Raw genomic sequence first — 26,462 nt, 5'->3', positions numbered from 1 at the left:
GTTCCGGCTTTTGGGAAGTGAAACGTAGACGTCAGCAAAAGTTTGTTTTGATGTCAGGGATATGAATGGCGCTGCGAAACGCTATAGATTTAAACGTTTTTGGCTCGGTGGCAACAACAAATTTTTTGTCCTTATTTTGAAGTAAATTAGTTCGTTGCTCGATTAAAATTGCATTAATAAAATGCGAATATTTTTGATTGTGTTTGTTACTCATTAATAGCACAGGAAAATGGCATATTTTGACGGCAAAATATGTACATCAATGAAACTTTGTTTATAACTTTTATCTTGGCACTAGAAATAAGGATCTGCCGAGTCCTACCAAAATTTAGGCGTCCTACCCTCTCCCAGGGGGTATGGGCAGGGGCCAACGTTTAACAAATGTAATTTTTTAGACTGTTCTATGTTTTCAACAAACACCCTTCATATCTTAAAAAATATTGATCCTATGAGTATGGGTATAGTTTCATTCGATTTAGCGCAAAAAAATACATCGAAAATGATACCTCACTTGCCTAGTTTGTAAAATTTGCATTTGTTAAGCGTTGGCCCCTGCCCATACCCCCTGGGAGAGGGTAGGACGCCTACATTTTGGGAGAACTCGGCAGATCCTCATTTTTTAGTGCCAAGATAAAAGTTGTAAACAAAGTTTTATTGATGTACATGTTTTGCCATCAAACTGTCTTATTTAGTCTTACTTTACGTGTACTAATTACTCCACCGACAAGAGCTAGGCTCTTAAATATATTTATGATGATGATGATGATTCCCACGGTGTTACAGATATTTACACAACCGTGTGTAAAGACTACGGTAAGTCTTAAAATCTATTTATTCGATTACCTACAATGAACAATGTCTATGAGTAAACCTTTGTGAAAATATTGGTGTAAGTTTACACTGAAATTTAAACGGAACAGCGAGTCTAACATAGAACGTTCTAGTCCAAAATAAGAATAGTCTGCAGGCATGTAGCGTTCTTGGCACAAAATAAATCCTCAGCGAACCTTGTTTTAGCTTTGAACAGAAAATATTATTGTAAATAAGGTGGAAGTTCGCTGTTGATCCGTTAGCGGTTCGCCGTGCAGAATTCACGTAAGTAATCAAATCCTGGCCTTCATCTGGAGGTACCAAAGGTGGTCGGAATACATAAATCCAGTGAGAGCTACGTGATCGAATTCAAGATCAACCCAATACACAATCCTGTCGGCATGAACTCATTACAGTGTAACCAAATTCGATTTACGGCACCGACCACATCATATCACATATTTCATTTCGGGAGCCATTTTGATGTATGACGAGCATTTATTTCATCGCTATTTTATGTGCAAATAAAATAAATGCGCTGTTTGATTTCAATATGTTTATGGGAAATGTAGCGTTTCACGACCCTCCCAAAGGAGTAGGGAACATGCGATGTCTTTTTATACCAACTTTATTTTAAACGGTTTCATGTTTACACTTATCTTTTTAACCCTCGACGCAAAAAGAGGGGTGTTATAAGTTTGACGCCAATATCTGTTTGTCTGTCTGTTGCATCTTTGCTCTCAAACGTACGGACCGATTTTGATGCGCTTTTTTATATAATAACAACTTGTACATATATCTCAATGTTTGTCAATTGTATTTGTTTACTTATTTTGTACAATAAGGAGTTTACATACATACATGTACATACTTGTAAAATTACCGCTTATCAGACACATCATACATCATACTTCATCAGAATCATTTTTCCAATGTTCTTCCTCGCCGTAATAATACTTAATAAAGTCCTTCAATAATTAGCTTTCCTTTAATAAATACCATCAGAAATTAATTAGTGATGCGATGTAAGGCAACGGTGAAATTAGAAAATCGTCGTATATTTGCAAATTGAGGACTCAGTAATTGAATTGCCTCCATAAAATATGTTGAACATAGGACTTTTAAGTACCTATCTATGCTTGATAGAACTGATACCAAAGACGGTGTAATAATAAAACAACTTATTTAATTAAATAGCAGAGCTCACTTTAATGAGTGCAGAGTGCAGTCGTACATTAACTAACAAAGTTTTATGTGTCCACAGGCGGAGCTTTTTATGACCTACTTAATTAATACTTTAGTTTCGAACTTTGACTTCTCGTTCCATTCATTTCTCCGACCCTTTGAGTAATAAATCCTACCTAAAAAATAGGTTTATGGGCCGGAGTTCCCGTCTCATCAACAAAACCTCTTCCATAATCTGGTTACTTAATTTCCAAACACATTTCTCTTAGCCAGCCATAAATGTCAGGGGACAAATAATTCACAGAAAGTTTTCTAAAGAGTTGCGGCGGCTCACTACAGAGCCATTGTGATTGTACGCCCGAGCTGTAAAAAATGTAGGAAATCTAGTTCAACGCTAGGAACAAATCATAAGTCAGGAATTAATTTTAACTGCGTTATAAAAATAGAAACTGTGTCCTAGGTGTGTCCTGCGCTAAGGTGCGCATGCGCGTCATTTAATTTTGACTAACAATTATTTTGCAAGTTTAGTGAGCTCACGTCAAAATTTTGCATTTTTGATTTAGAATAGCTCTAAATTATCATGACAATGTGTGTTATGAGTGGTGCAGGAACAATGCAAAATTAAAATGTCCAGGGATCACTTTCCACTACCAAGTAGTCGTAAAATAAGATTTATATTCAAAAATGTTCAAATACATTATCAGTTGAGATGGTCAGTATTATACAAAATCAAGTCTGTGGTCTATGGCTCACATAACGCAAATGTCAATTTTCTCACCCCTCTTCATACTTTCCTCTTTCCTGTATCGCCTAAACAATAGGTACAAACAATCTTTGTATTTTTCACGCTTTTTAGTGTGAATAAATCCAAGATACAATAGTTTAATGTCAACTGCTCATCACCTTTTACGAAAGATTGCTTTTTCCGATGCAGAGACGTTCATTATTCAAGACTCTTGGTGCTTCACCACCCGTTCCATTTCACCATTTATGCATTACGAGGAGCATAAACTGCTTAGCAACTGTGTTAAAATAATTAAAATTAAACCAGTGAAATACTTGTTATTGAGTAGTAAGTACCTAACTCCGGCGGTCAACCTGTGGTCTTGACTTGTCTTTATCGTTAGTTCCACTTCATCAAATGATGATGTTCAAAAGCAAATGCACGTGTTACTACTAAATATATCCAAATTACCATAGGTTTCCTTACAATATTTAAAGAGTTCCTTCGATTTCCTTCGGATCCAATCATCAGATCCTCATTTTATGCCCATGGGACTTAATTAGAGGTATTCCTATACAAACGATTTTTTTTTTCAAATCGGTTCATAAATGACGGAGTCCTGAGGTAACAGCCAAAAAATACAACCTAATTCATAACCTCCTTCTTTTCCTTTAAGTCGTTTAAAAAGCAAGCTGTCATTATCAATATATGACACGTCATTGAAACGTTAGAGTTAGATGTAAGAAGTGATCCGTCTGAACGCCAGTTGTCTATGTAGTTTGTGAATCTGACATTGCATTACGCGAGCTAACCAATCCCTGCTTTGATTCTGAATTTTAACCAATCAACAAGCACGTCTAGTTGTTACCTTGAACTTGATTCGTTTTTGAATCATAAGTCGTTTTGGTTATAGGTATCCACTTTTTGTGTGAAATTTGTTCTGAGCAAGTTTTGAGTTACGCTTCCTGACTTATTATTTATTTGTAGGTTCAACGGCAAAAATAAGCGTTTTGAAATAACTTCTCTGTCACTTCTCATTTGTTTTTAGGATTCCGTACCTAAAAAAGGAAAAAGGGACCTATAAGGAGTACTTTGTTGTCCGTCTGTCTGTCAAGACCTTTTTCTCGGGAACGCGTGGAGGTATCAAGTTATCAACTACTTGTCATTAAGAAAATCCTTACTAATATTCTTATTTCCTTACTTATAATATAAATGCGAAAGAACGTCTCTGTATCTGCTACTCCTCCACGTAGGTATAAACCGCTGAACTGATTTAAATTTAGCAGGTGGTAGGACCTTGTGCAAGGTCCGCCCGGATTGCTACCACCATCTTGCTCGCTAATCCTACCGTGAAACAGCAGTGTTGTGCACTGTTGTGTTTCGGCGTGGAGAGTAAGACAGCCGGTGAAATTACTGGCACTTGAGGTATTCCATCTTAGGCCTCTAGGTTGGCAACGCATCTGCAATACCCCTGGTGTTGCAGATGTTTATGGGCGGTGGTGATATCTTACCATCAGGAGATCCACTAGCTGGTTTGCCATCCAGTCGAATAAAAAGAAAAAAAAATTGGTATGAAGATAGTTTGAGACCATGGGAAGGACATAGGATAGCTTTTATCCCAGAAAATTTCATAGCTCTCGCGGCATATTTTTTTGTAGACGGAGTCACGGGTAAAAGCGGTAGCGGCAGCGGTAGCGGTTATATCAGTTAAGAATAACTAACCTTACGAAATCTACATTAAAGAGTCTAGGTAATTTATTACCCAGCATAATAAAACATAATTTGATACCTACGAAGCGGTTAAAGGTACAAAGATATAAAAGTATTTTTAACGGACGAAGAAAAAACGGAGGAGGTTCTCAAGTCGACTCGTATATATATATTTTTTATAAGTATGACCACGCATAACTTTTTACAGAGTAGTCCGATTTTGATAATTTTTATTTTAGTAGATAGGCAATACCTTGAAATTGGTATGGTACTATATAAATTTGGAAAAAAAATACCCCAACAGTGGGTAAAAAGTATAAAATAAAAACTTTTAGCAATAAAATTTAACCGCCGATTAACTGAAAAGCAAAAAATAATAAACCTTTGTTTTATTTAACCTTAATCTAGGTACTACATAGTTTGAAGTCGGTGCCTCAGCACGAGCCAGCAGGAGTGACTGAAGCCCAATATATAGTATGTAGGTGAGGTAGACGACTATAGGCCCACTCCTGCTGGCTCGTGCTGAGGCACCGACTTCAAACTGGTACCTACCTAGATTAAGGTTAAATAAAACAAAGGTTTTTTTTCTTTTCAGTTCTTTTGGCGGTTTAATTTAATAGTTGAAATTTTTTTTAACAATAGTTTAGGGAGGCACCGTGTACGTGTCTCTTTCAGTTATTTTAGAATTCATAGAACTTTAAAAGGAAAACCATCACGTCTAGGTAGGCTTTTTAAGTTAACCAGATATGATGATGATGATGATGTGATCCTGTTATCCCTCACTAGGGACATAGGGCTCGTTGAAGAGTTTTCCATTTGGCTCGATCTTGCGCGGCTTCTTCCAGCTCTTCCCAGCCGAGACCAATTGAGCCAGCCTCCTTCTCAACTGATCGCCTCCACGTGGTCCGAGGACGTCCTGGCCGTCTTCTGCCAGTAGATTGCCAACGGAGACCCTGCTTGGGCAGGTGCTCATTCGACCAGATATAGTTGATCAAAATGTAATATTGATGTAATATTGAATATGACAATGCAAGTAAAATTTATTTTTTGACATACTTAAACTTGTCCGTTATTGTTTATCATTTCAAGGAAAAAAAATTTGAACAATCTACAAAAAACCATGAATAATATTCTATCAATCTGAGATCGGTGCCACAGCATGAGCCAGCAGGAGTGGACCTATAATCTAAAATAATCTAAGATACAACAGTTTAATGTCAACTGCTCGTCCTCTTTTACGAAAGATTGCTTTTCCGACGCAGAGAGGTTCATCATTGAGGAGTCCTAGTTCTCCACCACCCGTTCCATTTCACCATATTATTATGCATTTCGAGGAGCATAAATTGCGTAGCAACTGTGTTGAAGTAATTAAAATTCGACCCGTGAAATACTTGCTATTGAGTAGTAACTCCAGTGGTCAACTGTGGTATTCATCAACAGTTCCACTTCACGAAATGATATTTTCAAGAGCAAACGCACGAGTTACTACTAAATATATCCAAATTATCATAGGTGTCCTACAATATTTGAAGATTTCCCTCGATTTCCTTACGACCCAATCATCAAATCCTAATTTGGTGCCTATGGGACCTAATTGAAGGTATTCCTATACAAAAAAAAAAAAAAAACAAATCGGTTCATAAATGACGGAATTCTGAGGTAACAAACAATAAAAAAATACAACCGAATCGATAGCCTCCTCCTTTTTTTGAAGTCGGTTATAAAGAGAGTTATAGATGACGCGATCATAATAATCTTATTAATATCGACCAAATAATAATAGCTTTCGGCCTGCATCTCGATAAACTTTGCAGCCCACCGGCTTCGCCACGTCTACGCGTCTACGCCATGTATAATAAATGAATGGTCTTGCGTGTTCTGCACCAATAATTCTCGCTACCCTGGCCGAGAGAGATTGGCACTTTACAGAATTTTGCGAGAACTGCCGGCTCTTCGGGGAATTCCGATAATCAGCTTTACTTAAGGGATTGGATTCGAAAACTCGATTGTATCCGGAGTGATTTTAATAATTCATCAGCCTGTACATTCATTCCATCTTAAGAGACGAGAGGTCCGATCTTAATAATAATGTAATATATTATAGGCCGCACGGGATGTGAATCTTTGCTTTTAAAAACGTGTTGTTTTAATATCTAAAACGGGTTTTTTCAGGTTTCTTATCGGGATTGCTTCCAGTTCCTTTCCGAGTTGCCTGCTGAAAATTTACCTGAGTTTAGTGAGAAATAATAATTTCCGTACTATATTCAGGCACAGCAAAATATCTTTCCTGAACGTGCTAGGTACTTTTTAAATTCGTAGATAAAATTAAATAATAATAAAAACAAAACGAAATCATATTGTAATAGTATATTGTTGCACCAAGCAGAAAGTTATTTATTTTTGCACCGAGTGCCGATTTGGAGCCCGAGCGTGAGCGAGGGCTTTAAAAAGCACGAGGGCAATATATATTACTTAATGCGAGATGCATAATCTGCTTTTTTAGGGTTACGTAGCCAAAATGGCAAAAACGGAACCCTTATAGTTTTGCCATGTCTGTCTGTCTGTCCGTCCGCGGCTTTGCTCTGGGACTATCAATGCTAGAAAGTTGTACTTTTTCACGGATATATATGTAAACTATGCCGACAAAAATGGTACAATAAAAAGTTCAAAAAATGTTATTTTTAGGGTACCTCCCATAGACGTAAAGTGGGGGTGTTTTTTTTTCTCATCCAACCCTATGGTGTGGGGTATCGTTAGATAGGGCTTGTAAAACCATTAAGGTATAAAATATACCTAAACTTGGAAATAAAATACGAAATCCTTAGAAAAATATTACTTATTTTTTTTCTAATGGCTACGGAACCCTATTTTGGGCGTGTCCTACACGCTCTTGGCCGGTTTTTTCTGAGTGAGCTCATTCTTCGACCAAGCGTCATAGGGTCAGTTACGTTTGCGTTGGTTAATTACGTTTTTTATGTGGAGTTAAATTGCATGAAAAAACATGTATTGCACGATTTGGCCTCACTACTTGGCGGAGGAGCAAGACAGATATTCTATTTATTTTAACATGGATCTCCGCAAAGTAACGCCTGAATCTATACAGTATTTAATCTGCTTTTCTTTCAACTATTACAGGAATAGTAGACGAAAACAAAACTTATGCTAAACAATTAATAGGAAAGAAATGTCACTAGCACTCGATGATTCCATTTTTGTAAGTTTACATTCGCACTCTCAAAAAATGACCACGGAAAATTCGCAAGGTTCACGCCATTTTTTTTTCTTTTGTTTCTTACTTTTTTTGGCAGAGTTAGTAGCCAGTAGCAGATTTTTTTACACGCGATCTGTCAAATTTCGATAGCGAGCGATAGAAGAGCGATAGAGCATGAGAAGTGAAAAAAATTAAGTAATCATTTCCTTAATATAATTGAATAGATTCATATTCGTAATCATTAATTGTGTTTAAAGAAATTAGATATTTTGTGTTATTTGATATTTTTGCAGTTTTTATTTTGAGGTTATTTCCACGCCCTAAAAATCCTCCATTCACAAACACCGTGATTGGCTGTTTAGGGGTTTCCAACGTATATTAAAAAAAATACTTTAATCCCTAGAGATTGACGAGGAGCTTTAGTCCCGATATGCATAGACTAAAGTATCATTTTAAGTGCATGAGAAATGAAAAAATACTTACTTCCTCCTAGCCATAACACAACAGCAGCCAGAGTAGACGCCATGCCGTCCGAGTGTGAGGTAGCCTCGCCCACACGTCACGTGGTCGTCTCGCGACGTTTCAGACGCCCCCACCGATTCCTCTTCATTTTTAAAACCACTTTCCCAATACTTATTGGAAACGCGAACGTTTTATATCGCGACCTATCGAAGCTCTGGGAACATCTTCGCTACTTCAGGTGACCATGAGACTCTGAAACAATGAAAGAATTGGTTTCAATTGATTCATAATCAAAGGCTACACTTGAATGCCACTCAGTTGTTTGAACAATGTTTAAAATACCTTTTGTTTTAATTTCATACAAAGGACCGTGGTTGAAATAAATAAGAGTTGACCTAAAAAACCTGACCCACATATAAAATCATGAATAAAAACAAACATCGAAACACCTAGCACTTAATGCGTTCCAAGAATAAAAGCAAACTTTTCTCAATGGCAATAAAAGTAAAAGATCTTTTCATTAAACGCATTGTGGACGTGTAGGATTTATCGCCTCGTGAGACACTCCATTCACGTTGCGTTTTGTTGTCTCGAGATCGATTGGCTCCGTATAAAATACATTCGCCATTCGCCAATTGAATGGCGTACCCGGTGCTATGTTTCAGAGGAAGCGACACTTTTTCAGGCAGCGAGAGGACTAATGGCCCCGCGCGCTGCCCCCCCGACTTTCAATAAATGCCCGCCGTCGTCTGTTCTCGGCGCTAATCTATTCCCCCTCCCCGAAATTATGTCTGAACTTCCCCTTTTTTAGCTGATTTAAAGAAATACGATTTGAATTTAGATTTACATTGCGTTTGTTTTGCTTGTCCTTTGTACTGGTTTACGAGTACATCGCAATGGCGTCTATGCCTGCAGAATAACCGTATAAGTTTCGTCTCGTCATGCTCAATTATGTTATAGTTTATAAAGGAAACTTGTCCTATAAACATTGTGCTTAAGAGCGTTTATACCTGCTGAGATGGCAACGTTGCATTTTTGTTAGTTTTTCTCGATTATTCCATAAAAATTGAATAAAAATTAAAAATGTTGTCTGATACAACACTTCTTAATATATACCTAATTTAATGTGTCTACTCCAATAATTATTCGTTTTAGACTTTTATATTCTTTAAAAACGAATTTATGTTTATAAACGGTTTTTAAAGAAAATAAAAGTCTTTAACGAATAATTATTTTGTTGTGAATTTATTTGTTTCGTAATACTCGAGTGTTGGCCGTCAACAGATCAGTGACTCTCCTAGAGTTGTTCATATTCATGGGCGGTGCGGTGATGATCATTTCCCATCAGATGACCGCTTTCTCGTTTGCCTATTAATAAAATAAAAACTCGACTCGATCCTACGAACTTATCTCATAACCGATGTTAAAATACCTTGTCTTTTATCTTTCGTTTATTTTTATTTGACACTTTGATATTTAACTTTGACTAATAAAATTTACTTTGTTGTATTCAAATAAGTGGCTATAAATATTTGTTGCAAATTAAGTAAGATTGTTTTTTTTTTTCATTTTTCATCTTTTTGTATTTTTTATTTCAATTCCAAATTTTTTGTTACTTTTACGGTCATCCCGTAAAAGCTATATCGAAAATACAAATTGAAATATAGATGCACAGAAAACCAGAAAAAAGCGATGGGAATCGAACCCAGGTCTTCGGCATTCCGTGCCGCGTGCTGTACCGCTACACCACCGGGGGTTTTACGGGATGACCGTAAAAGTAACAAAAAATTTGGAATTGAAATAAAAATAAGTACAAAAAGATTCCAAAAAAAAACAATCTTAATTTGATTGCTTAATAACGATATATCTTGTCCGGGTGAGCGGTTAGTTCCGATGGAGTGCCGAAAAGTTTTTCGATGAGGGCTACGGCATAGATGTCGCTAGTGTCGCTGCTTAAGTGGCTAACTAAGAAACAACACAAGCTGAGATATGAGGTGCATAGGAGAAATTCGTGTCTGCATCGTTGTCCAGCGTTGGTGTAGCAGTATAGCACACGGCACGGAATGCTGAGGACCTGGGTTCGATTCTCAGCGCTGGTCTTATTTTTCTGGTTTTTCTGTGCATCTATATTTCAGTTTGTATTTTCGATGCAAATTAAGTAGCCATGTAACTTGTTTCAGAGTAAGGTCTTTCCAGTGGAATATAATTAAGTTTATCTACGTTATTTTAATCTCTATTCTGACTAAGTTGAGGTGCCAATGAGCGGGCCCCATGGATTGAAGAACAGATTACATTTACGAAGAACAGATACTATTGGGGGAGATAGTTTCTCCAGAGGTGACCATGAACTGGAAGTCGAGGCGCTGGTATTCTCCCTTAGGGGGACTGGAAACATCACGAGGGTGGCGCATGGCTGGTGGCGGATGGATGCTAGTGGTGAGTTGTTCTTTGTGGCGTTCTAAAGGGAAGGCTTTTGTTCAACAGTTGACGTCTTCTGGTGATGATGATGATGAATATAGTCGTACACTCAGCGAAATATAAGAGTCTTCTCTATCGATGCTAATTTAATAAAGAGAAACTTTGTGTGTGTTGGTTAGTACTTATGTAAAGTACGAATAAACATATTTAAGTATCGACACTTGACTGTCGTGTTGTTACAATTATCATCTAGGAATCATAATAGTCACATCACAAAGCCTCTACAGGATTGTCAGATTCTATTGACGTAGATGATCTCGTGGATTAATGAAATACCTATAACATTTTTCAGTTTAAGACTGAAGGTGACGCAGACCACAGTGGAGATGGAAAGACGATCTACATCATCACGCGGGATGGCAGGTGCTCGCGTTTGATAGGCGAGTGGACCAAAAAAGGAAAGGATTTGTTCAACAGAAGGACGGAAAGTATGTTATTTAATAACGTTATCTTTAACATCATTGAAAAGCGTGGTAACTGTATCTTTTAATTATGTTGACTTAGAAGTTTGATGTTTTCACTGCTCCAAGCGATAGAAGACCTGATAATTCGATATTAATTTCCGTTTGAGAAAGAGGGTTTTAACAGACAGACGGACGGACAGCAAAATGTCGTTTCCACCAGAGATGCAGAAATGTGTTTTCATGAACCAATAGAAACGCTTCATTTACCTGTCCTCGCTCCGCTTAACTGTTTCCACTAGAGCTGTCCTGAACGAGAAACTTGAGAAACACATTTCGTTGCATCTCTGGTGGAACCGCTAAGGCTTCAATTTGTACCAATTGAAGTACGGAACCATAAAAATGAAAAACTACACTTCTCTTAATTAACATAAGTTACATGACAAGAAAGTGTCAAGTTTTCGTGTAACGCAGATTAATCGGCGGACAAGAACTAGTTATTATCGCGATAAATTTACTTAAAATGGAACGTACCTACACACCTAAATTTCTAAGCTCAAGGTGTGCCGTATTAACGCAATCGCAGTATGTTACCGTTAAGTTTCCATTAAGGCAAAGTTGTAAGTAACCACCTGAGCCGCCTAGATCCGTGCCTTGTGGCAAGCGATACAGGGAAACAACCAAGCGGGGCGTTGTTTGGCAAGCTGTCTAACTAATTGCCACACTAGCGCATGCTTCGCTTCCTGGTGCAAGGGAGAAGCGGCGAGCGATTAAATTGTTTATAGTAGACGACACGGAACCTAACATTATATTTCCCTCTCGCTGATTTGGGATAAATGTGAGCAAGAGAGTAAGAATGAAAATGCATGAAACATAAGTTTTCTCTTAAATAACCTATACCTGTGCCATCCACGAAGACGCGTGATTTTGTCAAAATTATCCGTTAATGACATTGTAATAAGAACCACGGCACGCGTCATCGTGAATGACTCTACCTGTAACGTGATACAAAACTGGAAAATAAAACGAAGGACGTCAAAATCATCCATTTATATTGGTAAAAAAATCATATTTAATACAATTTATTTTTGCTAGCTGTACTTTTTGTCAACTTTTCTTGCATTTTCACCCAAACTACATTTTCATATTTACCAAATTTCAAGCCGATACCATTAACCGTTGAAGAGTTCCGTCCTGCGCAAACTATCCTGGCCGGACTACCTAAATGTCACTACCAGATTATAAGTCAATCCGACTACTGGAAGTTGGTCGAATGTAACTTTCAAGATTTGAATACAGACAGACAGACATACAACATGACAGGAGAAACTAAATAAAATAGTGAAATAAAAAAGATACAGGCGAATGAAGTTGTCTTTATAGAAAATAGTTATTTGTGCAACAAGAGAGCAAAGTTGTTTTTTGTTGCGAGTGTTGATTTTGAATCCCAAGTAAGCGAAGGATTCTATAATTGAATCACGAGCGTTAGCGAGTGATTCTAGGTTAGAATCCTAAGAGCAGCAAGGGATTCAAATACACGAGATGCAAAAAAACTTTGGTCTCGTGTGACACATACAATTTTTCACCCAGCAGCGAGAACATAATTTAAATGTAACATACGAATAAAACCACATAAACCTACTTGTTTACAAAACAAACACATTTTTTTAAAAATAGAATCCAATTATTAAGAAACAAATATAAGTAATAATCACATTTCAAACCATAAAAAAGTGTCCAGTAGATACAATACAAATCTCATACTCATAACATGCATTGTTATTTGAAAGAACTTCTCGTACTAATGTCACATTTATTTTTTAATACTGCAAAAAGCCTCATCTTAGGGCCATTAAAAAGGTTGAACAATAAACGTATAATTTATTATAAATGTTATTAAACCTTTAAATATGAATTTTATTAAGATTTCTATTACATAAACATAAATAGATTTGTTAAAAAATCATTCAATTTAACAAATATTTATTTCAACTGTAGAGGCAGTATACGGAATTCTTTTATAAAAAAAAAAAACAAGAGAAGCGGCTTTCGTGCAACGAGGTTGCATGCTTTATTAAACGATCGTGAAAATTTACATTTTGGAAATATTTTGTTGTCATGTAATTTATTAGGTATCGATATATTTTTAATACCAAAAATTTAATTTAAGATTGTAATCAACACATTTGATCCTATCTCTCGCTTTTTTCGTGTTGAAGTGAAATGACAGATCAAAGTAAAGTTCAAATATTTGGAAATCAGTGAGTAGACCCCGCACTTAACTCAGCATTTAAAAAAAAGTTACTTTGTCTCACGGAGTGAGCAAAATGCGACTTTGCTCACTGATTTCTCATAGCAAAACCTGCCTGTTTGAGTTGCTGAGGTGAAAAATAAATTTAGTGACAACTTAGTTTGTCAAACAATGTAATATATTTTATAACGAGGGACCAAAATCCCTAATAAACTCGGGATGGTTAGCAGCCCAAGTCCAGCGATGGCGGCTAAGAAAGCCCGAGGGAGTTTAAAGGATAGTTTTTAGTCTTGAGATGAAAACTATCATTTTCACTTAGAATGCAAGAAAACATAAACGAGCATAGATCTAGAAAAACAAAATTTTATATCATCTACTCAGCGCGCGCTCTTAGCTAATTGATGCACATGTCAGAGAATTTCGAAAATACCTAGCTACCAACTTACTGTTCACATTCCTTAATTTAAGTAAAATTTTCGCAGCTTTTATACTTTTTTATTATATTTTTCAAATCCCCATCCCTAAACAGCACAGATCCAACAAACGCTAAAAAATACCACTAAAACACGCTTCTAGGCGTTCGTAAACGTATTGCAGAAAGTAAAAGAATCTAAATCACTTCGTTGCATTTGTTGATATAATTCGATATGATTAACTAATAAACAAACGTACAGCTCTAACCCTGGAGCTAGAAACTTTAAGTTTAGAAATATGTCCTTGAGGATCATACATAATAGTGCACTAGGAAGGAAATTATCGAAATTACCACAGAATAAACAATTAGCTTATTCCTTATTCTTCCATGGAAAAAAGTTGCGCGTTTAAGCTAATTAAGGTACTAAAGCTACATATATATATATTGTATACCTTTTAGAATGACTTATATGTATTCAAAGAAATCCTCTCTCTTAACACATATACCAAATTCTACGCCAAGCCATCTAGCTGCATTTGAAAGTTGTGTAAAGGAGTTAGTACACCTCAGGTGTGCTGAACCTCGATCGAACAACGTATGGTAGTCTTAACTTTTCCTGTAGCCACTTTGCACATCGTTCACGTACGCCCCACCATCGAGGATGTAGGTAGATATAGCTACATTGTCTAGCTGCGTAACTTATCTGTTACGTACATTCGCGAGGAGGTTAATCACCAAGCGTACGTGTATTGAGTTTATCTCGTGGATCTGAAGATTTTACAGACGACAGAGTAAAGAAATCTGAATATGTAAATAAATTACTATCATCATCCGCTGGAGGAGGTCCACTGATGAACAAACCAGACCAGTAGGTAGTAGAATTAAATTCAATATGTTGTTAAGTGAAATGAGTTTTGATATTGTCTTTCTATCCTTGTTTGCGTGGTGCATATTTGCGATTATGTGCGTATGTTTTACAACACAATACAATATAAAGACTCTTTATTGTACACCAGAAATAGTAAGCGATACAGAAAACAGATACACAGAGAGAAAATTGTACTTTTATTTTTTATAATTTGTTTCTATTTGTAAGATATTTTAATTGGCTTCATTGTTACTATTAAATAAGCTTATTCTGTAATTTATAGTTGTTGGTCCTCCGAAAACAAATAAATAAACCGGTCACTTGTATTCTCTGGTTGCCTGCAACTCTTGTGAAATCGTCAGTCCACCTAATAAAAGCCTTCTTTATTCCGGATGTTAAAGATGTCATAAAATACCTAATCCTGAATAGACAGTGATTGGGTAAGTCCTGTTGAACACTCATGTAATAATTCTTTAAGATTTTGTATTGTACGAAAGATTAAGATCAAAATGTATCAGTATGGAAAAAGTAAAATTTACTTCGTTAAGTTAAGCAAAATATCAGCGAGTATCACGCAATAATGTACCTACTTAATTTCATTAAGTATGTGTAGTACCTACATAATGTACATCTCAGGTAAATTTATCAAAACGCTACGAAATACCACTGTAAAGGTGAAATACTTATTACTGGAAAACAAACGTACCTACTACGTAATAAACAAAATATTAATAGCGTTTGTTTACCGCAATGAATACCGAAAACAAAATAATGTCTGCGTTGAGATTAAAATTGTTTTATCCTTTTGTTGCAAATAAATCTGTTGTTGCTTTGATAAACTGCATCTGTTACCTATTTGTGTATGAATGTTTTTATTTAATTACACAGGTACATTGGCAGTGGGGAGCTTTCACAAATAAAAACACGAAGATGATGTTCCAACTCCAATCATTGAAATGCCTCCGATGTTAAAAACTATCTCAAATGTGGAAATTAACTATTGTACTTTATATTATTATTATTGTGAGGCTGATGGTGGAATAAACTGTTCGGAAATTATAATAGCAAAAAAAAACATTCAGACAAGGGGTACAAAAAGCTCAGCCGAAAGTTAATACAGGTTTAATAGAAAACAAAAATCTATCGATCGGCCCGTTATTTTTGCTTGGTTTTCATTTGTTTAAACAACGCCACATCGCACACTCTTTTTTTTCAGTAGAGCAACCGATAACACAAATAAACCTCATACAGTCGAGTTGAACTTGAACTTGTAAGCAAAATTTGAAACAAAATTATCTGAACACGCTTCTACGCTGTTAACAATAGTCGTGTTCAGATATTTTTGATCAAATGTTTGTTCACAAGTTTATGAACTCGACCGTACCTACAAAAACATGCGCTCAGAGGCAAGCTTTAAACATCCTTATCTTACTGGATCGCAGTAAAAATATTGTTGCAATCTTTTTAATCGGTGCCTGTTTCGTATCTCCTAGATCTTGAAATATCGTACAGACCGTTCGTTGAAGTGTGAACGAGTGGGTGATAAAATAAAGTGTCGCGGGTGATGCATCGGCGGTGGGGCGAGGTCAACGGGGCCTGCCATTGCTCTCCTTTGACATCTGACGATATGTGCTCTCTGCCTAGCAAGTGCTCGAATAAAACCAATTAATAAAAGTAATTTAAGCCAACCTCTGTGAGCACTCTTTTGGGTAAATTAAATTAGAAACCCACTGAATTTATTGATGAAAGGTTAGGATTAAATTCTGCCGAAAACTTTACTTAGTTCTGGCGAGCGAACTATGTATTACTTAGGTAGTACCATTAGTTAAGATTCTCAAATTAAAAGGAAAAAAATATGCATCATCATCGAATAGTGTCCCACGGCTGGGCAAAGGTCTAGCCTTTTGTTTTACGACTTATTTCTTATTATTTTTTAGTTGAAAGAAGTCAATGAAACGGGAGAAATTCGTTTCAAAAATAGCTATATAATAAAACATGTTGTTCTTTGATATGGACCTTCACAAACGCCTCGATCAAACTATTAGTCAAAATATTTGATAATAATAATAATAACAACTTGGCCCATACAATAAATACCTTACAGACTAACATACATATTAATAATCAAAAATGTAATTAAATATAAGTATAATAATGATAGTAAAAGACAGGCATCCGACTCAAACTATTGCGTAATCTGTGATATATACGCATGATTTTCTAAAAAAAAAACCTTTAAATTCAGCATAAAACACAAACAAAAAACAACCTAGCTACTTCCTTCCCCTCATTTACATTTCCGAGCGAAACTCATGCGAACATTAAATGAATAATCGCATTTTTGCGCTTGCAACTTCGCCGAATTCTGCAGGGTGCACCATATGCGGGGCGTCAGCCAGCACATCGCGCAACTTTATTTTATTACAAGTTTACGTAACTCGAGCGTATCTTGACGTTTCCCGCGTAACTTTCAGACATGTTAGACACGTCTCAGGAGTAAATTCGATGCCTGTCAACAGAGGGAAATGTAGCAGCGAAAGGACGGGAAGTTACCTTCAATATTCAACAACAACTTTTTATTCGGTTACCGGTAACCTTTTTCGTTGATATTAGTTTAAAGGCTTTGCGAAAACGATGGTTTGGCATGGTGTCCGCTTGATGTAACAAAATGAACCTATAAACAAACACGATATTCAGAGCCCGTACTTTTGATGCCGATGACATCAATTTGACGTCACGCTGCATATTCATAATTAATCATTTGTCAACCTGTCAAATAATCAGTACAGGAAGTCTTAGTATTTTTCGGGAATTTCCACAGGAATTTTGCAAAATCCCGGAATTTCAGTTCAACTGCTGTATCTAATGCCTTACGCGTGCGATATATATAACACTCACTTAGTAAAGGATTATTTACATACTAGTGTTCACCCGCGGCTTCGCACGCGTAAGTCATTAGATACAGCAGTTGAATTGAAATTCCGGGATTTTGTAAAATTCCCGTGGGGATTTCCGAAAATTACTATTATGAAAGCGTCGACTGTTTCGTACAACAGTACATCACTAGAAGCGACGTACATCCCTAGCGCGTGGAGTGAAAACTGACAGTTGTGGACGTGCAGATTCGGCGCGAAAAGAAGAAAACGCAAGAAGAGAAACCAATAAGATTTTTCAGTAAAACTTGTAAGTTTCCCCCTTTAACATTACTTAGATGTCCTGTACTGATTATTTAACAGGTTGACAAATTATTAATTATGAAACACTAATTGGAATCACCTATATGCAGCGTGACGTCAAATTGAATGTCTTCTTTCTTTCTCTAATGTGAATAAATGTCTTTTTTCTTTCAAATTGATGTCATCCATCGGCACCAAAAGTACGGGCTCTGAAGATATTGTTGCAGTTGGAAGGATTTATAGGTTTGCTTGGTAGGTATTGTACTCGTAACTTTAGAAAATTTTATAACTGAATTTTGGTGGTTTTGGTTTGGTGCCCCTTTTTGACTTTTTGGTATAAATACATTATTTCCAAACACGATTGTCAGTATAATGTTTTTACCTAATATGATAAATATGCCTGTCAAAGCAAACAGGCCCGACTATTTCAGTTCTAATGAAACTGTTATTCAAAAGTTTATACAAACCAATCATCAGATTTCAATATAATTGAAATATGATATCGCATAATATAATCATTTTTGAATGTACATTTTAATATTGTCTTTAGAATTTCACATCGGTGAAAGGTCTTTTGTAATAAAATACTTTGAATGAAAGCATACTTATATGAATTTACTTTTGTTCTTGATAACAGTTACTTATTTATGTACAATCTATTGTCCATTATAATAGTTTTTTTTTATTCGATTGGATGGCAAACGAGCAAGTGGGTCTCCTGATGGTAAGAGATCACCACCGCCCATTAACATCTGCAAAACAAATAGTATCTTATCCAAAACAAATCATTGTCTACACATTCATATTTCGTAGTAAAAGGTACACCAAAATATAAAATGTTATTTCATTCTTTGTGTTTCCATAACATAACAACTGTACTGCGGTTATGTTTTTTTAGCTGAATAAATCTCTTTCTTTCTTCAAAATACACTAGGAAAACGAGCGGCTACAAAAAACACCAATAACTTCTCTACCTCTGCTAGTTTCAAAGTAATTCGTAATTTATGAAGCGGTTTTAGTTAGTTAGTTTTGTTTATATTACCAGCCCTTTTGAAAAGACCATTATTGTCAAAAAGAATCTGCTGCAAGGAATTTATGTTTGAAACCAAAAATCACAATTTAAATTTATTTAACCTCTAGTGTGAGCAAAATAAACTTACTAGTTAGTGCAAATAAAAAAATAACTACCAAGGGAATTTAACCAACTTTTTCCCTTTCAAAACGGTTAAAACATACGTTTCGTGACAAACTGAAAAATGCCACCAGAATATTGCACTTGCTGAAGTCCTTATACAATCGTCAGTAAACTCTACTTTTGCCCACACGGGAAATAGGAATTCTTCTTTAGCTTGAAACATCGGGCGTCGCAAAACGCATACTAAATAAATTATTTACACTTGAGGGTACATTCTCGCTTGTCATTTATTTAAAACGCGACCGAACCCGTGCGTAGCAGCTTAGCACTTCAATATTCTAATGTATAGGTATGCATGTTACAAAGACAAAGAAAATACTGTTTATTTTTACCATTATCTAAAATAAGATTTTATTAATACCTAAGTATAGGTACAATATTACACAAATACTTTCAATAATAAATACTCTAATGGAACGTAATCCAAACCACATGTCGTTTTTATAAATATTGTAATAAAAGTTTTTAAAGCGAAATTCAATAATTTTATAATACTTGTAGCAATAGAATTAAAAAAAGTAATAAGACTATCAAAATTTAAGTATCAAGCAAATTATATACCATTGATAAAATATGAAGATAAAAATCAAAATAATAATTTGACCCAGACTAGTGAAATTTTTCAAACGGTTGGAAAATTAAAAAGAACATTTTGAATGAATAAGATTATCGAAAAATATATATCTATACGTAATACCTACTATCTTATAAACTTAACAGAATATTCCCGTAAAGTTTTTCAATATTTTTAATTGTAGTTCGTTAACCTTTTCATACATTGGTCGGTGTTCAAAGTATACAGCGTCAAAAGCGAAACTAGGTAGATGTTGAATCAAAAGTTCTGAAGAAAACCCAGCAGGCGCTAAAATACTCCGGATTCGTTTTAAAACACCTACTTTACTATACATTGAGAAATTAAGGATTGATATTGTTATAAAAGTCTGATATAGCTTCAGTTAGTGAAAGTCAACAATGTTACTGTATGGAAATTGACGTTTTTCATCGTGGTTTTAAATTGTCCATTTAATCTACGACTTTTATTTATTTACTACGCGTTACAAAGTGAATGCTTATCGTTCTGATGTGCCAGGCCTATCAACTTTATACAATTAAATAACTGAAAACCAGAAAGTAGTTTGCTCAGTATCGAGAGTATATATACAGGCTGTTCAGCACATGGACCGTCAAATTTTTTTGGGATATTGATAGGGTTATTTGCTATGTTTTCGCATTTGTACCTTGGGTCCTAGCGATTAGCGAGGTTTAGCGAGGTTGCTTACTCTTTAATAGAGGCCGTTTTGCTGTGAGTTTGATTTTCTTCTAAAAACGTGGAAGCGCAACTGAAAAAACGCAATACGGTATTTGACTATTTTGTATATGTTTTATAAATGAAAACTACACAATGCCTGTTATCGAATAGAGAAACAATTTTTAAGCTACCTTTACAAATAACAAAGTTATAAAGGTTTGAAATTCAAGATTAGACAGAGAGAGACATACTGGCACGTGACGTCACACGCCAGTACCGCCATACTTGCTGCATAGAGAAAAGTGTTTGAGAAAGAGACAGGTGTATAGATTTTTCAATTATATATGGTGCTCCTACATTGGCTGTTATAAATGTTATATTCATACTAATATTATAAATGCGAAAGTGTGTGTGTGTTTGTATGTTTGTGTGTTTGTACGTTTGTACGTCAAAACGCTGCGACGGATCGACGTGATTTTTTGGCATAGAGATAGGGGCCTGAGAGTGACATAGGCTACTTTTTATCTCGGAAAAATGCACAGTTACCGAGGGAATAGCGCGCGATTACCGAATTCCACGGGGGCGAAATAACACCATAGAACAAATTAGAGGTTTTAATTTATTGTATAACATTTTAAATGTTATATAATATGGTAATAATGTATAACATTTGGTATAATTTGTTATACAATGTAATAAAAAAAATGTTTTACAACGTTATACAACACTTTATAATTATAACACCAGTGTAGGAGCACCATAGCAAAATATACAGGAATATTTTTTGAAGTAGGTAATGAAAGTGTTCGAAAATAAAATGCAATCTGTATCATCATCATCATCATACCAGCCTATATACGTCCCACTGCTGGGCACAGGCCTCCTCTCAGAACAAGAGGGCTTGGGCCATAGTTCCCACGCGGATCCCACGCAATCTGTATCATATTGTATTGTAAATGAAAAAATATTTTGGGGGTGTCGGTTTGCAGTTATTTAATTAACACCTTGTATACCAACTTTTCCGTCAAAGTCCATCTGAGGATCCGAACCCGCCACAAAGCCAAGCTTGAGCATAAATGTTCTTGGAAAGTTCGTCCTTATTTGTTTAAACATGCTGACGTATTTTTAATGGGGATTCAAATTTTAAAAAGTTCTGCTGTTTGCTTACCAAACAAGTATATATTTACAGAAAGTAATGTGGACAACACTGTGGGCAGAAGTTAGATCGATTAAAAGTTCGATATCGAGTCGGATAATAAACCTTTATTTTTTCCACCGGCGAGGCGAGACGAGACGAGGCGAGACGAGAATTGAAATTTGTATGGCAGCGCCCGCGGCGGCACGCGGCGGCTCGCGGCATGCGCGTGAGAATGCACACAAATTTCAATTCTCGTCTCGTCTCGCCGGTGGAAAATCACCCATTGAAAGGCAGGTACATGTTACATACATTTTACTTGCCCCGATATCGTATCGGTGTCCGATACCGATATCGGAGCGGATAATTTGTTCAATTCTACGCAAGACTGGAACGCCAAATGGGACTCTTGGTACTAGCGCCATCTAGCGATATTTTGTCTCTCAGGAAACCTTCATGCAGTATATATTTTATCTCTTTCATCATTTCGAGCATGACGTTTGTATGATTAATCGTTCGTTTTTTTGTATGGGAATTACTTATTTATACACTCTCAATCATACTTGCGTAAATTTCAATTTGCACAAGCAATCATGTGCGTTAAGATGGCGGAACGGTATACCGCACAAGTGGATTTTTTACGCCAATTTTGTTCAAGCCGTTTGCGCATGCAACTGTAGCCAGGGCCTCAATTTTTAATTTTGTTTCAAAAATTTAATTGTTTTTTTAGGATCGACTCTCTATTGACCGTTTTTTTATTATGATGTCGATAAGTCGGTATGCAGATATAACGTTATTGAGATAAAACAAAATAATCCTGTGCGTGTGTTTGTTAATTCTGTTTTATGTATCGCTTACTATATACTTATTGTATTGTATAAAAGGTACGCATTTTGTATGGGACCCCGGTTTAATTTTTATTTCTTTTTCTTAATTTTATAATTTTGACTTAATTTAAATAATAAATAAATAAAAAAACATATCATGGGGACACTTGATACCAATTAATGTAATATTAAACATCCAAGACCCGAGAACAAACATTCGTATTATTCATACAAATTTCTGCCCGGCCGGGAATCGTAACCCTTATAATCATTTATTATTGTAGCGGCAATAGAAATACATACATATTATGACTGTATAATTTTTTTGTAAAGATTTTTAGACACAGACCTGTAATGGACAGACAGACGGACGGACAGTGTAGCAACTTTAATATAGGATTCCTTCGAGTACGGAACGCTAAAAATGCTACAATACGATGTCCGGATAATAATCCATGACTTTGCAAAAATTGAAATGTGTAAATTTCATTGTACAAAAATAACAAATAGGTACAATTTAATAAACGTCGAGAAAAGCCCGAGTTAATGAAAAGATAAAATTTATCGGCAACGTAACTTGTAAATATCCTTGTCAATGAATTAAAATCAGTTGAAGAGTTGTGTGTGAAGTTGGTGTTTGTGACATAGTGCTTTAGTAGCGGTTTCCGAAATGTTTTTGATTGGTGTATAAAATTATAAGTAATAGCAAAATTTTACAGATTGTTTTACGTACCATTTATTTTAGACTAGAGTTTACCTGCGGCTTTGCACGCGTAAATTATTCGATCTAGTAGTTCCAATTGAAACTCCGGGATTTTACAAAATTCCCCACGGAATTCCCATAATTCATTGAGGTTGTGTTAAAAATAACTGTCCAAAATTTCAAGACTCTATATCAAAATATCATTGCAACTATATTTTATAATTATTTAAGATTTGTAGGTCCGTAATTTATGAGCGTTATTTAACACATTAAAGCTATGTTTGGTAGGATGTCAATTTACAAACCAATTGTTCGTTAATAAATTGCTTAAATGTCAAACTTAATGTTGTCGATTCAACCTTTTATTTAATCATTATGTAACTACCTTTACTTAATTACCTACTGTTTTTCGCGTCCAAATTTGAAGTGGGTATGAATAAAATTAAATTTTATTCAAATCTAAAAATAGGTATACTAATTTTCTCAAAAAAAAACATTAACTTACCAATTCTCCATTCTAATGATCCATTCGCAAACTATTTACGCTCTTCACAAGTTCAACACGTGTTCAGCACAGACAAACACCAAGTTCAAACTTGCAATGTTCGTAACAGCTACGGCGTAGCGGCGTAGAGCGCTACGACGTAGAGGACCGGCGCGACTGGAGCCCCGTGAATAACTGAGCGCGTCGCTGCAACGCCGCGCACCCTATGCAATCCTAGTACACGCATCCATCTGAATTCTTTCCCACCGCACCAAACGTCTAATTTACTCATGCATTCGAAATTGCGACTGTAAAATATTAACAACCAAATAACGTATATACAACACAGAGCGTAAAATACGCCCGCATTTGAGACCCGGGATTCCACACAAAAACCATTTAAAAATGCCGTATTTGCTCGCCTTTGATCGCCATACATTAAACCGGGTTTAGCTTTAACGTTAAATCGAAATTTATTTCCGGCCTGCTTTACACAGCGAGGGTTTACCAGCAGTCAATATCTTATTTAGTACCGCATAAAACAGGTAACGATAAAAAATATATACAAAAAAGCCACACAGTTCTTTGAGTCAACTTGAACCACATGAAAAATAATATGATATCCATTATGATATTAAAGAAAATCCCCAGAGCCACCGGTGGCTTTATGAAAGAATTTTATAATAAAGAGAAGAAAATTATTCAATTTTCCCTGAAAACAAAGATGGAGCCAAAAGAAATTCCGTTTCCACCTGGGGCTCGGGGGCTAGTCGAATTTATTAGCATTCAAATGATTTATAACTAGCGAGCAGCAGCTGAATATTTTCTGATTCGTCTTAAATTAAATTCTTTCATTCCTTTGACTGGATTTCATTAAGGGTAACGAAATGCCAGGGAGATGAAAAAGAGATAATCATGGTGGGGGTTGCGTACGAACAGAGGCGCACTCTAGGCCTCCACACTCCGCGGCGCTCCGCTGCACTTTCTGCCCTCCCTGGTGCTCCAGGCTCCGTACTCTACTGCACTCCTAACTACACTCCACAAACTTCCTTATTACGACTAATTGGATAACTGCAGCGTTAATTTTATGCAAAAAGTTTCGCTCAGGATATTTAATGACAAACAAGATGACTTCGCGAAGTTTCTTTTAATTAGATTTTTAAGGCACGAGTTCTAATGTTGAGTCTCGTTCACAACTGGGTTAATTTTCTATTAAATATTTTATAGTTATGTACAGACGGAAGTCACAAGTCTGTTAAGTCCAGTGAGTTCCGTGAAAGGCATTGGAAATTTTAACCTAACCTAATATCAAATGTGACGATCTGTTTATAAAATAATATCTATTGCCAGCGGCTTCGCCCCGTACCACTTTTTTAAAATTTTATTTAGTGCAAACCTTGTCCTGACAAATAACGAACAGAACAAAAAATAATTATCTAAATTGGTGCCGTCATTCGGAAGTTATTATGTACTTACATACATTTCGGCGTTTGTTTTTGTTTTCGTTTCGTTTTTTTTATGTTGCTTTTTCAATTCTTTGACACTGTCTTACATTTGAATAACTTTTGGTCATCAATAAGCTTGATGTGTATAAAGACTGCTTTGTGTAACGCTCGTACATATGTTCAACCATTTACTTAAAAAAATACTCTTCGGAAAACAGTTGCACATCCCAATAAAGTTATTAGGGTTCCGGACCTTAAATCTCCGACAATATCTTAAGGCTCCGACAATATGGCTTGGAAAATACCAACATTTAAAATAATATCTTAACATTCCAAATTGTGTAGGTAACTTGACATTCCAAATTGTGTAAAACATATTCCTTTTGGCTCGAGTCCTGACACACTCCATTAATAGATGGTAAACACCTTCAACCACATCGCACTATACACAATTTGGAGAGTCTGCCTTTCTCATTAAATGCGCAAACTTATTTAAAGGAACATGGTCAGATCGAAGTCTATGCACACAAATAACTTTTGCTCTGGAAAGACTAACAGAGTCAAACCAAGTTACACGAGGAGGCTCAGACTGCATTGTCCTATACCAAATGCCCTTGAATTGAGACCGGCTGTCGAAATGCTCTTTGCAGAGGTCATGACATTTGTTTTTATAACGCAAAATTACCTCAGAAAATTCAGGAGCAATGACGGTCTCTGTTCTACTGCGAAGTTGATATCTCTTTTGCAGGCTAAGATAGAATCATGATCGTAAATTATCAAGTTATCAAGTTGTGTGTTGTGTGTTTGTGTTGTTGTATTATCATGAAATGTAATACAATCCTTCGTAAGTGGGTTGCACAATGAAAAATTATTATATCAATATAAAAATGCAGTTTACGAAATAAGGTCTCTCTCAAACTTAAAAAAGGTGAACTATAACGAAACGTAATTTCAGGTCCTAGTTTTTACTTAAAATTTAGACTGCAAGCTGCTACCGGCCCAATTTCTCAGCGTGCGTTGCTTCGCTGCGTTGCTGGAATATTTAATGAGCAAAGAACAAAAGCCTTGTGTTTAGAGGCCGAAAGCCTTCGTCATTACGCCCGTTCGTTGGGTGACTTCGTTAACTATGGAAAACGCGATGTCACGCGCGCCTATTATACTAAATATTGTACATTAGGTTAGCGCGTGCGGTTCTTGTGCATTACGAGGTGCACCGAATGTATAGAGAACCTAGAGTTACTTAATAACATAATTTTTCCTCAGTTACGAATTTGGACTTCCGCCAAGTACCTAATTAAGAAAAAATGTACGGAGATCCATATCTGAAAGTCTCACTTCTTTTATTTCTTCACAAAATGAGGTATTTAATTTAGAACATAGTTTGACAAGAGGAAGTCATTATTTGTTGCTATTCCACGAAAGATTGCATAAGGGCCTTTGTTTACACTTGTTCCTTAAGAGTTGAATATGTCTATTTGTATTTTATTGCTTGCCCTTTTGGAAAGGGTCGAATTTCTGTGTCTAAATTGCCTTTTAAACTTTTTGTTAAAACTAAACTTTTGTCTTTACTTGGAATTCTCAGGGCCACGGGTAACTTTTTAAAACATGTGGACTTGATCTTTTAAAATTTGATTCTGAGATTTTTTTTCTATCTATTTATAAGAGAATATGCGGGACGATCTACGTGAACCACCTCACTATCCAGGAAGTAATCTCGAACTGTCCAAGAAGTA

At 35.9% G+C, this 26,462-nt stretch overlaps 1 protein-coding gene across 1 annotated transcript in view; it reads right to left on the bottom strand.

Annotated features, from left to right (window-relative positions):
- LOC141433411 (uncharacterized) overlaps window positions 1-23,468 on the bottom strand; it is a 48,013-nt gene extending 24,545 nt beyond the window's left edge. The window contains exons 1-2 of the mRNA XM_074095441.1: window positions 23,306-23,468; window positions 8,124-8,354 (exon numbers count right to left, since the gene is read on the bottom strand). Of these exons, the coding sequence (XP_073951542.1) occupies window positions 8,124-8,166 (43 nt within the window). The 5' untranslated portion in view covers window positions 8,167-8,354; window positions 23,306-23,468. The remainder of the gene's footprint in view (window positions 1-8,123; window positions 8,355-23,305) is intronic.
- Between the last annotated feature and the right edge of the window lie 2,994 nt (window positions 23,469-26,462).

The sequence above is a fragment of the Choristoneura fumiferana genome, chromosome 12 (genome assembly GCF_025370935.1).
Source record: "Choristoneura fumiferana chromosome 12, NRCan_CFum_1, whole genome shotgun sequence".
Lineage (NCBI taxonomy): Eukaryota > Metazoa > Arthropoda > Insecta > Lepidoptera > Tortricidae > Choristoneura > Choristoneura fumiferana.
Note: the sequence above shows the minus strand (reverse complement) of the source record. Positions and strands in the feature narration are given on the sequence as shown.